The sequence below is a fragment of the Pan paniscus genome, chromosome 19 (genome assembly GCF_029289425.2).
Source record: "Pan paniscus chromosome 19, NHGRI_mPanPan1-v2.0_pri, whole genome shotgun sequence".
In the NCBI taxonomy this organism is placed as follows: domain Eukaryota; kingdom Metazoa; phylum Chordata; class Mammalia; order Primates; family Hominidae; genus Pan; species Pan paniscus.
Window position 1 is genome coordinate 79,720,436 of NC_073268.2, and position 13,110 is coordinate 79,733,545.

The window sequence follows — 13,110 nt, forward strand, 5'->3', positions numbered from 1 at the left end:
TTAAAATTAATTTTTGTAACCTTAATAAGGCTTTAAGGGTTACATCTATTAGTAGTACAGTTGTTCAAAACAACATAAATATATATTCAATTTTCTAATAAAAACTAAAATTTTATTGGAAATATACGTCATAAAAGAGAAAATTTCCTCCCCCCGTTAGTTCCTATATCTGTGGATAAATATCATTATTTTTTATTAGAATAAGACAAGGTACCGCGAATTTTGTACTTCTTTTTCTTTCCTTTTTAAATTTTTTTTTAAACTTTCCTCTTTACAGGGGATTTCCTTTAGCTGGGCATGGTGGCGGGCGCCTGTAATCCCAGCTACTCAGGAGGCTGAAGCAAGAGAATCACTTGAACCCTAAAGGCAGAGGTTGCAGTGAGCCGAGATAGTGCCACTGCACTACAGCCCGGGCGACAGAGTGAGACTCCGTCTCAAAAATAAAATAAAATTTTAAAAAAAAGAGGATTTCTTGGCCAGATGCAGTGGCTCACGCCTGTAATCCCAACACTTTGGGAGGCCAAGGCTGGAAGATCATTTGAGGTCAGGAGTTCGACACCAGAATGGCCAACATGGTGAAACCCCGTCTCTACTAAAAATACAAAAATTAGCTGGCCGTGGTGGTGCACCCCTGTAATCTCAGCTACTCGGGAGGCTGAAGCAGGAGAATCACTTGAACCTGGGAGGTGGAAAAATCATTTATCATTAAAAATTATATTTAGTGCCCAGAATGGTGGCTCAAGCCTGTAATCCCAGTACTTTAGGATGCTGATGTGGGAGGATCGCTTGAGCCCAGGAGTTCGAGATCAGCCTGGGCAACATGGAGAGATCTCATCTCTACAAATAATAATTTAAAAATAGCTAGGTGTGGTGGCAAATGTCTGTGGTTCCAGCTACTCCAGAGGCTAAAGTGGGGGAATCGTTTGAACCTACGCAGTCCAGGCTACAGTGAGCCCTTATCACACCAGTGCACTCCAGCCTGGGTGACAGGGCAAGACCCTGTCTTTAAAAAAAAAAAAAGTATTTAATGTTATCATCCAACAATTCAATACAAACCTCCTTCAATTTTGATGAAAGCTGAGAATTGGAAATCATTTATATAAAGGTGTCATTTGGTCTCTGGCCCTTCCCCTTTTCAAACTCACAGGCACAGATACCTTTGGGGCTGGATTAGCATTTGCGTTGGGATCCACGGCGGGGAGGGTACAGGATGGGAACTGACAAAAACAGAGCCAAGCTGGTCGGGTCGGTGCCTACCCCAGAATTCGGGGACATTTCTAGATCCTGCAGGAAAGCGCGGGAGGGCCTGACTCAAGCTGGCCTGGCCCTGAGCGCATCTGCGCGCCCGAAGCCTGTCCCTGAGGCACGGAGAGAGCAGCTTTCGGGTTAAAAGGGCCCTGGGAAGAGAGGGGGCGGGAAAGTGGTACCCGTTAGGCGCAGGCCAGGCTGCCAGGCCGCAGGGCTCTGTCCCGCGAAAGTCAGTAGTTCTTCCACTAAGGCAGAATTGTACTTTTACTTAACAGCGTGGAGAAGCCGCTCAGAACAGCAGCAGCGGAGGGGAAGTCAGCGCAGGTCACAGACGATTTCACTCTCAGAGACTTGGCCTAGAACTTGGAGGCCCGCTGCTCCAGCACGCTCGCCTCCAGGCCACCCACGCCCCCACCACCTGCACTGCGCCGTTATCTGCCTGACTGACATCTTGGCCAACCAATGACCTTTGGGGCTGCCAAAGCTCCTGCCTCCGAGAGTTGGGCGGGGCGAGTAGTTGCAATGACAAACATTTAACCCAATAGCGAGGAGATTTCAGACGCTACGGCCGCAATAACCAATGAGAAGAAAGAATCCTTTCGAAAGGACGTGTCAGGCAACCAACGGCCGGTGCCGCTGCGGGGGTCTGGCGGCTTCCGTTCCGAGAGGGCGGGGCGGCGTCCCAAAACGGAAGGTGGTTGTCGTCTGTGCCCAAGCTGGTTTGAAACTAGGGGTCGGGCTCGGCCGTCGTCGTTGTTTGTCGCCGCATCCCCGCTTCCGGGTTAGGCCGTTCCTGCCCGCCCCTTCCTCTCCTCCCTTCGGACCCACAGATCTCAGGCCCGGCTCCCCGCCCGCCGCAGCCCACTGTTGACCCGGCCCGTACTGCGGCCCCGTGGCCACCATGTCCCTGCACGGCAAACGGAAGGAGATCTACAAGTATGAAGCGCCCTGGACAGTCTACGCGATGAACTGGAGTGTGCGGCCCGATAAGCGCTTTCGCTTGGCGCTGGGCAGCTTCGTGGAGGAGTACAACAACAAGGTGGGCCGGGCAGGGGCTCGGAACCCAGCTGGCGGGGAGCGGGCCCCGGGAGCGCCCTTTCCGGGCCGGAGCCCAGGCCCCAGAACCCTCTTGCGGACTCGCCCTAGGGCCACGGAGCGGTTCCTCTGTCTGGCCCTGTGCTGAAGGTTTCGTACTCGTAGTCTGTCTCCTTTAATCCAGGCAGCATTCTTGTGTAGTCGGCAGTGTAGTGGGGAAACTGAGGCACGGTTTTGTGACTTGCCTGGGTCAGGCAGCTATTTCGGGGTGGAAACAGGTCTTAAAACCGGGTTTACGCCCCAAAGATACTCCATTTATTCCTCCCGTGCTCTCCACTCCTGCCGCATTGCTTTCGTTGGTGGGCGGGGAAGGGAAGTGGGAGTGATAGCTGTGAAAGAAAATGCAGGCGCTTCTATTGGTGGTCGTGCACTCCTGGCCACACTAGATTTCTATTAAGACGATCTATTGTACAAGCTTCCCCGCCCCCTACTCCCACCCCCCGGGTACTCATGGATCCTAGCCCTTCTGCCAGAATTACTGTTGCTCTTGCTTCCTGATATCCATTCTCTCTAAAGCAATCTCTTTGGAAATCTTGGCCTGTGGCATGATCCCGCCGTTGTTTCCTGAACACAGAAGGATGACAGGGCCTTATCTCTTGGCTTGTTTCGTGCTAGTACAGTTGTGTGACCTTTAGTAGTAAGTCTTGCTGGACATACATCAATTTGAGAATCCTTTATAGAAGCACGGTGTAGTAGGGGAGCTTTTAAACTGGCATTGCAACATAAACTCATTTTTGAAAGTTGAATAAGTCAGTTGGAAGAATTTTCTTTCTTTTCTTCCTTTTACTCAAAGTTGTGAATGATAGCGATCAGAGCAACTGAAAGCTGTGGCTAGTGATATTTAAAGCCACTACTCCTGCTTTATGCCATGAACATCAGATTTAAGAAGAGTAAAACTGGCCGGGCGCGGTGGCTCACGCCTGTAATCCCAGGACTTTGGGAGGCCGAGGCGGGCGGATTACCTGAGCTCAGGAGTTCGCGACCAGCCTGGGTAACACGGTGAAACCCCGTCTCTACTAAAATACAAAAAAAAAAAAAAAAAAAAAAAAAAAAAAAAAAAAAGCCGGGCGTAGCTTAGTGCTCCTGTAGTCCCAGCTACTCGGAAGTCTGAGGCTGGAGAATTGCTTGAACCTGGGAGGCGGAGGTTGCAGTGAGCCGAGATGGCGCCACTGCACTCCAGCCTGGGCGACAGAGTGAGACTCTGTCTCAAAAAAAAAAGAAGAAGAAAACTGTTCAGTGACAAGGCTGATGTAGGGGGGAAAATACCAGGTGGTCTAGGAGTGGGTCCTGTCTGGTTATTGACTAGCTGTGAGATGTTGCACAGGCCTGTTTTATTATCTGTGACCCACAGTTTGCTGTACGGAAGGGGTTCCGGTTTACATGTGAGGGTCTTGTAAAAAAGAAATTTGAACATTTCACAGTTTGTTTACAGTTTTTCAGGAGCACATTTGTTTCTCTAGAGTAGGTCTTCTTTGGAGTCCACTTTGAGAAGCTGATGAAAGCTATGGATTCTCATTGTCCAGACATTACACATACATGAACAATTTACAAACAAATCCAAGGAATGTGCACTGATCTTTAAGTCCACCCATTGCCCGGGCGAGATAGAGCTTTATTTCCTCTGTTGCTTCTTTCTTCCTTATGGCCCATAGTGGACAGCAGAACTGGGAATGGGATTCACAATTCTGATGTGGACACCGTGTTAATAAAATTAAGACCACTAGAACTATTGTTTAAAGATACACGTGGAAAATAAAAAAGTATGTCTTTCAAAGGGCTTAAGTCTTTTTACACAAATTAATGTTTTTTCTTGTAAGTTTTTCCAGGGTCGTTGGGTAAGCAATAGTTACTCCTATTCCCCAGAGAGGAGAAACTGAACCACAGTTAGGCTGCTTGGTAGGATCAGTGGAGTAGTCAAACTGCTGTTGCAGGAACTCTACCCCAGTTTGTCCTTGCATTTAACAACTATCTGGAGCTTCCTCTTTGTGCCAGGCACACAGGTAGCATGGCTTAGCAGTGAAATGCAAACTAATAACCCCACTATCAACAGCATTAGCAGTTAACTATATCTTAACTCACATGATGTAGGCAATGCGCTGTCTTAAAATCATTTTTGTGCCTTCACCTATCAGTAGATCAGGGTTCTTAAATTCTGTGTGCCATGGTCATCTGATACCAACAGACCCCTTCTCATAGTTATGTTTTCAAATGCATAAAACACATAGAATTACAAAAGAAACCATTTATGTTGCACTACAGATATAAACAACATGTTTTTAAAAGTGGTGATGTAGTCATATGTACTTTTAATAAATTAACTTATTGATTTACACCACCCACTGTAATTATTAATGTAATTTTGAAGTGGTGACAAGGGTAAACAGCATTTCAAGATGCTTAACAACTGCACTGTGGTGGGAAAAAATATTTCTCTTGCTGGCAAAGTCACAGACACTCATGCCACTGTGAGCACCTGACCCCATTTGTAATTGAAGGAAACAAAAAAATTTAGCTAGAGGTTAATGGAAATATGGGCGTAATTTTCCAATTCAAGTTCACAGACCCCAAGTTAAGAAATCCTGCAAGAGAGAAGTATGTGTAGTGGTTGGTGAGCAGCAAATCCTGCCTTAAAGTGATTTCGCAGGCTAAGTTTGTGAGAAGCCCTGCCAAAGAGGTGGTCAACTTCATAATTTGGAGGAACTTTAGAAATATTGGTTGGAATTTTTGGACCATTAGTTCCTGCTTGCCATGGATAGTGATCACCAGCAGAGGATAAAGTAAAATGGACACAGCAAATTAACACTGATGAAAAAGGCTAGAAGTGGTCATCTTTTTAGTGTGGAGACATTCACTAAGAAAACATGGTTATAATTTTTAAAAATTTGCATTAGCATAATTATGTTTTCCTAACGTAAAATTGTTCCTAGTTGATCCATAGAATTAAGTCTATCAACAGTTTAAGAAATTGACTTCCAGGTGTTCCTTCATGTGAATAAATTTGGGAATTGTTGCAGAGTAAAGAAACAGATTCTATCAACTACACCTGGAATTAAAAGCCCCATTATAGGGCTGGGTGTGGTGGCTCACACCTGTAATCCTAGCACTTTGGGAGGCTGAGATGGGAGAATCGCTTGAGCCCGGGAGTTTGATACCAACCTGGGCAAGATGGAGAAACCCTGACTCTACAAAAACATTAAAAAATTAGCCAGGTATGGTGGCATCTGCCTGTAGTACCAGCTACTTGGGGAGCTGAGGTAGGAGGATGGTTTAAGCTCAGGAGGCAGAGGTTATAGTGAGCCAAGATCACGCCACTGCACTCCAGCCTGGGCGACAGAGCCAGACCCTGTCTCAAAAAACAGCCTCATTATTGGTTATTATGTTTCTACCTTCTTTTGTTGTGGTCTCTTGAGGGATACAGCAAGATTGGTGTTGGAGCAACAGGTTCTCTAAATTTTAGTGTGTGAGAATCCTGAGGGAGCTGCACATTCCTGGGCTCCACCCCTGAAGTTAACAGACTTGGAGATAGGTGACAGACACACTAGTGGTTGAGTGGTCCAGATGGCACTCTCAGAACATGGCCCTGGAGCTACCTTGGCATCTGTTGGCCAGAGGCGAGAATCTGATCTTTTTGTGTCTGCATGCTCTTAAACATTGGTTCTGCCCTTCCATCCAAGTTCACCCATGAAAAAAGCTCTGTGATTAGCCTAGGTTATCTAAGTCCTGCCACTTCCCAGTTTTGTATTGCCTTGGGCAAGTTATCCTCTGTGTCTCAGTTTCCTCATCTGTAAAATTAGGGCAATAAATAATAACATCTACCTTGTTCAAAGATTAAATGAGTTAATGTATGTAATGGACTTAGGAACTCCACCCGGCGTGGAATAAGCCATATAGAGATGTTAGCTGTTATTTAATTATTATCATTACTGTACCTGTAATTGAAATATAACCAAAGAGAATTATATGGCTGTTTAGTAAATTTAACTTGTATTTTCCAGAAAGGATTCAGGAATAAGAGGTCAGAAAGGTAGCTGAAAAGGTCATTATTTCATTCTCTGCCTTTTAAAGACTCTGGGGGAAAAATTCCCTTATCTCTTTCAACCCAACTCATTTTGTAGTCTAGCAGATTCTTATAGTCAGACTCCAAGTAGTGTAATTTTCTAGTTTAAATCCATTTTCTCTTGTTCTACCTGGCTTACCTACGTAAGTCAGATATAAGAATTTGGCATTTCTCCTGTGTTTTGACAATATGTTTGGTCTTTAGGCCCAGGTGTTATTTCCCCTCTTTTATTGGGAAAAGCTGGGTAGCAGTTCCTGGGCTTCTGTTCCACTTAAGTGCATGTTTCAGGGTTGGTTTTGATAAAGATGGCAGCGTGATTGGGATTTAGTTTGCCCCAATATTTAACTGACTACTTGTGCTCTAAGATTTAGCATCCAGAGAGTATTTTTGAGGTTCTGAGGAGAGACTGTAGGTATATCTGATGCTTTTTGGAGAATCCTAGTAGTGAGTCTGGGTGGCATGACCACCTTGTACTTGAAACACTGGGATGGGTACTCACCTCGCCAGCCTGTGTTGATTCCTCTGAGGTTTTTAATACAATTACTTTATATGTTTGATGCATAATTATTTCGACTCAGGTATTTAATTTTTCATCTTGGTATTTGCGGTAGCCCTTCAGGATTATCATTCATTTGCTCATTAATTTAGCCGGTGTGTATTGAGCACATACTCATGTGTTTTAGGCACAATGATGATACTGGGGAACCGTCTGTGGCTTTGTTAGTAGGTGTGAGATTGGCAGGAGTAAACACAATGTGTTTTGGTACACATCAGTACTTTTGATAGATATTTAGAACGTTGCAGTGTTCCACGAGTCCCTGTCAAGACTGTCAGCAGGGGAATTTAAGACATAAAACTCTTCCGGTTTTAACTTCCTCCTTTTTCTAGACAGTGAGAGGACTCATTCCCTGTTGTGACCACTGGATAAAAGTGATAATGCTTAAAAAAAAATGCTACTTTATTGCTTTTTGTCCTAATCTTGTTCACATAGACTTATTGGAGATGCTGTCACTTGAACAAGGAGTGAATCTATGCTCTGTAGGTAGCCTGGCTTGCCTACGGTCTTGCTGCCAAAGCTCTCTGGTCAGCCTCTGAGCCACGAGCCAAAGATGTGCTGTGCCAGAATTCATCTTAAAGTTTAATAGGGCAGGACCTTGGGTACCTGCAGGCACTCGTCCTTGGTAATCAGTCAGGAAGAGGCTTGAAGAGAAAGCAAATAGAAAAGACCAAGAAAAGCTAGTGTATATTCTCAGAATATTGTGTTAGCCGATTTTTGTTTTATTAACAATTGTGGGAAAATGTTCCAGTGACTGGAGTGTTATGTTGATTTGGATAACTTGGGAGCTTATTTTAAAAATTACATATACATACACACATTCACCTTCATCTTCTGCACTAGGACTGTGTGTGTTAAAGTGGAATATGGCCAGGCGCAGTGGCTCATGCCTGTAATCCCTGCACTTTGGGAGGTGAATGCGGGCAGATCACCTGAGGTTGGGAGTTCAAGACCAGCCTGACCAACATGGAGAAACCCTGTCTCTACTAAAAATACAAAATTAGCCAGACATGGTGGCGCATGCCTGTAATCCTAGCTACTTGGGAGGCTGAGGCAGGAGAATAGTTTGAACCTGGGAGGCAGAAGTTGCAGTGAGCAGAGATTGTGCCACTGCACTCCAGCCTAGGCAACAGAGCAAGACTCTGTTTCAAAAAGAAAAAATAAATCAGAGACGGGCGCAGTGGCTCATGCCTGTAATCCCAGCACTTTGGGAGGCTGAGGCTGGCGGATCACGAGGTCAGGAGTTTGAGACCAGCCTGACCAACATGGTGAAACCCCGGCTCTACTAAAAATATAAAAATTAGCCAGATGTGGTGGTGCGTGCCTGTAATCCAAGCTACTTGGGAGGCTGAGGCAGGAGAATCACTTGAACCTGGGAGGCGGAGGTGTGGTGAGCCAAGATTGTGCCACTGCACCAGCCTGGGCGACAGAGTGAAACTCCATCTCAAAAGAAAAAACAAATTAGCTGGGAGTGGTAGCATGCACCTGTAGTCCCAGCTACTCAGGAGGCTGAGGTGGAAGGATCACTTGAGCCCAGGAGGTCAAGGCTGCAGTGAGCCAAGATCTTGCCACTGAACTCCCGCTGGGGTGACAGAGCGAGACCCCCATCTCAAAACCAAAAAAACAAAACAAATGGAATCAGCACAGTAGCTGTAGAAAGATGCTATTAGAAAGGATGGGGGGAAATGGAAAATAAGTGGCAGATAAAGTACCCATACTAAAAAGATGTTTTTAGCTTGGTTGAAAAATAATTGCCAGTCCTACCACTGTGAGTTCAAAGAACTTAAGAAAATACAGAACTTCAAGCAGAGATATAGAGGATTGGGTGAAATAAGGCATGGCAAAGAGAAAATGTAACATCAGCTGGCAGAGCACACAGGAAAGCAGTGGAAGAGAAAACTAAAATTATCACAGGATTAAAAGCCACATTGGAAACAGAATAAAGGCTGGGCACAGTGGTTCACTCCTGTAATCCCAGCTACTTGGGACACTGAGGCAGGAGACTTGCTTGAACCTGGGAAGAGGAGGTTGCAGTGAGCCGAGATCATGCCACTGTACTCCAGCCTGGGTGATGAAGTGAGACTGTCAAAAAAAAAAAAAAAAAGAAAGAAACAGAATAAAGATGAACACACAGTGCTGAAAACAGTAAAGGTTAGGGAGGACAGATTGAAAAATGAAATCGAAGAAAACAATAAGAACATAATAGATGCAGAAAGTAAAAGAGATCTGACATAAGTATAATTGGTGTCCCTCAAGAAGAGGACCAAAGAAATGAAACAAACTCAAATATATGGTTAAAGAAGAACTTAGAAGTAAAGATTTGAAGTGATAAGTTCAAATTGTATCTCAAGAAAAATTGGCACTGAACAGTTGGCACTGCAACATTTCCTAGGAAAATTTCTTTTTTAAAAAATTTATCTTATTTTTCGTGTGTTTTGCTTTGTTTTGAGACAGTGTCTCACTCTGTTGCCCAGGCTGGGTGCAGAGGCATGATCCCAGCTCACTGCACTCTTGACCTCCTAGGCTTAATCGATTGTCCCACCTCTGCCTCCCGAGTAGCTGAGACTACAGGTACACACCACCACGCCCAGCTAATTTTTGTATTTCTTGTAGAGGCAGGGTTTTGCCATGTTGCCCAGGCTGGTCTCAAACTGTGGGCTCAAGTGATCCACTAACCTCAGTCTCCCAAAGTGCTGGGACTACAGGCCTGGCACAGAGCCTGGCATCCCTAGGAACATTTCTGTGTTTTAAGGATGAAGAAAGAATTATTTGGACACCCAGGCAAAATGATCAAGTCTTCTTTAAGAGGGGAAAAGAAATTAGGCTAGCTACATTTGATGACAGAAGGCCGTGGAGCAATGTCTAGGAATGTACAAGTACTGTAGATTGTGCTGCTATAAATACTTGGGGATATACTTAGGCATATGTAAGGTTTATGTGGAAATAATAATGCTGGGGAACACAAAACAATACTTGAAAAATGGGAAGGTATTCTCTTTTCTTGTATAGTAAAGCTTGGTATCCTAAAGATGTCAGTGTCCCTAAACTTAATGTGATCCCTGTTTAAAATACCACAGTTGTTTTTTCTGGAGACAGGGTCTCGCTCTGTCGCCCAGGCTAGAGTGCAGTAGTGTGAGTATAACTCACTGTAACCTCAAACTCCTGGGCTTAATCAGTAGGTGTCTCACTATGTTGCTCAGACTGGTCTTGAGCTCCTGACCTCAAACAGTCCTCCTGCCTGCCCAACCCAAAGTGCTGGGATTACAGGCATAGGCCACCATACCTGGCCAAAAATACTCCAGATTTTTAATAATTGTTTTTTAGAACCAGGCAAACTGAATGTTTCTACAGATAAATTTTACAAACATGCACACATTGTCAAAAAACTTCTGAAAAGGTGGACTAATGATGGATATTAAAACATAATGCAAAGATATAATAAATAAGATCTTTAGATACTGTAAGAACTGATGTATAAACAGAGTCTAGAAATGAACTCAGAATACAAAAAGAAATGTAGTCTGTGCTAAAGGTGATAGGAAATGAAGAAAAAATATTTTTAAGGCCAGGCGCAGTGGCTCACGCCTGTAATTCCAGCACTTTGGGAGGCGGGGGCAGGCAGATCACGAGGTCAGGAGTTCGAGACCAGCCTGGCCAACATAGTGAAAGCCCGTCGCTACTAAAAATACGAAAAATTAGCCAGGCATGGTGGTGGGCACCTGTAATCCTAGCTACTTGGGAGGCTGAGGCAGGAGAATCACTGGAACCCAGGAGGTGGAGGTTGCAGTGAGCCAAGATCGCATCATTGCACTCCAGCCCGGGTGACAGTGTGAGACTCCATATATATATATATTTTAATAATTGGTATTGAAACCAGAAAAAAAAATTGGATCTCTACCTTAAGCTTTGTACCAGCCGGGTGCAGTGGCTCACACCTGTAATCCCAGCACTTTGGGAGGCCGAGGCGGGCGGATCGCCTAAGGTCAGGAGTTTGAGACCAGTCTGGTCAGCATGGTGAAACCCTGTCTCTACTAAAAATGCAAAAAGTAGCCGGGCGTGGTGGCAGGCGCCTGTAATCCCAGCTACTCGGGAAGCTGAGGCAGGAGAATCGCTTGAACCCAGGAGGCGGAGATTGCAGTGAGCCGAGATGGCACCATTGCACTCCAGCCTGAGCAACAGAGTGGGACTCCGTCTCAAAGAAAAAAAAACCTTGTACCAGAATTCCAGATAAATGGAAGAATGTAAACATATAACTGTAAAACACGGGAGAATCTTGGTGTGAGAAAGCCATGAAAGTAGAAGTAAACTATATAAAAATAAAATCTCTGTAACAAAACCAAAGTCAAAAGATAAGTGACAAACTGAAAAAATACATGTAACGTCCTAGACAAAGAACAAATCCCTTAATAACTGCATATAAAGATCTGCAAATCACCAGGAGACCAGTCACCCAGTAGAAAAAGAGAAATAGATAGGAAGAGTTTCCAGAAAGGATATGTAAATGATTCTTGAACGTATGAAGAACTGAACCTCATAAGAAAAAAAAAAAATGGAGTTTCAGCTGGATTAGGAAAAATAAAAAACCGTGGTAATCTACTGTGTGTGTGTGTATACACGTATGTGTAGCTTTCCCATGCAGTTGCTATCAAAATTTAAATTGGCATTATTTTCCACCTGGTAGTTCCGCTAGCGGTAATTCATCCTACAGCTATACTCATGTGGTTGAAATGACTAAAGTGCAAGGATATTCATTTTAGCATTATTTGTAAGAGAAAAATATGAAAATATTAGGGAAATTGTTGAATAAATTATGCTACCTCCATGCAGCTGTTAAAAGAACGAGCTAGCTTTTCATGTACTGATATGGAATATTTTAAAATAAATATTCGGTGGAAAAATATGTAGAAGAGTAAACACCTGTGTTTTTTAAAAGCATATGCATATACATATGTACACCCATATGTGGTTGTGTGTAGAAGGGATACACAAGAAATTGATAATATTGATTTCTCCAGGGAAAGGGACTGGGATGTAGGGGCTCTAATTTGTACTGTAATTGCTTTTATGCCTTTCAAAATTTGGGCCTTGTGTATGTATTACCTAGTAAGAAAGTTAGTAATAAAAAAACTAACATTAATAAAAATTAAATCTTAGTAGAACTTCAGAAAGAGGAATAAACAGAAAGGAATGAATGAAGAAACACTAGGCATATAGTAGCAAGAAGCAGTTCTTTTTATAGAGAAGAAGTCAGGCATGATAATATTAACATCAGATAAAATTCAAGGCAAAAATGTTGAAACAAAAGGAAATATTTTACATGTTAAACATACAGGCTGGGCGTGATGGCTCACACCTGTAATCCCCACTACAGGCTGGGTGCAGTGGCTCATGCCTGTAATCCCAGCACTTTGGGAGGCTGAGGCAGTCAGATCACTCGAGGTCAAGAGTTCAAGACCAGCCTGGCCAACATGGTGAAACCTTGTCTCTATTCAAAATACAAAAATTAGTTGGGTGTGGTGGTGTGTGCCTGTAATCCCAGCTACTTGGGAGGCTGAGGCAGGAGAATGACTTGAACCCGGGAGGCGGAGGTTGCAGTGAGCTGAGATCACGCCACTGCACTCCAGCCTGGGCAACAGAGCAAGACTCTATCTCAAAAAATAAGAAAGAAAAGTACAACCGACTGAGAATAAAAAGTGATAAGTCTTTACATATCTAATAGTATAGCATTTAAATAGAAAGCAAAAATTTTTTAAATATAGGGAGAATTTGGTTCATATGTTGGAAATTGTTAAGTGAATTAGACAAAACAAGGATATAGAGGATTAGAAAATTACAGTTTGCTCACACCTGTAATCCCAGCGCTTTGGGAGGCTGAGGCTGGCAGATCATTGAGCCCAGGAGTTTGAGATCAGCCTGGGCAACATGGTGAAACTCCATCTCTATCAAAATATAAAAAATAGCCAGATGTGGTGGCACCATGCCTGTGGTTTTAGCTACTTGGGAGGGTGAGGTGGGAGGATCGCTTGAGCCCAGAAGGCAGTGGCTTGCAGTGAGCCTAGATCGAGCCACTGTACTTCAGTCTGGGTGACAGAGTGAGACCCCATCTCGAAAGAAGAAAATAATGTGTTATAAGTATAGAGAGCTTTGCATTCAA

General features: G+C 44.0%; 1 protein-coding gene across 2 annotated transcripts in view; it reads left to right on the forward strand.

The window, feature by feature from the left end:
- Positions 1 to 99: 99 nt before the first annotated feature.
- DCAF7 (DDB1 and CUL4 associated factor 7) overlaps positions 100 to 13,110 on the forward strand; it is a 45,483-nt gene continuing 32,472 nt past the window's right edge. For both annotated transcript variants that reach the window (XR_610621.4, XM_003811334.5), the window contains exon 1: positions 100 to 2,287. Coding sequence is in view for 1 of the 2 variants with exons in the window: in XM_003811334.5 (XP_003811382.1) it covers positions 2,150 to 2,287 (138 nt within the window). In the remaining variant the exon portion in view is untranslated. The remainder of the gene's footprint in view (positions 2,288 to 13,110) is intronic.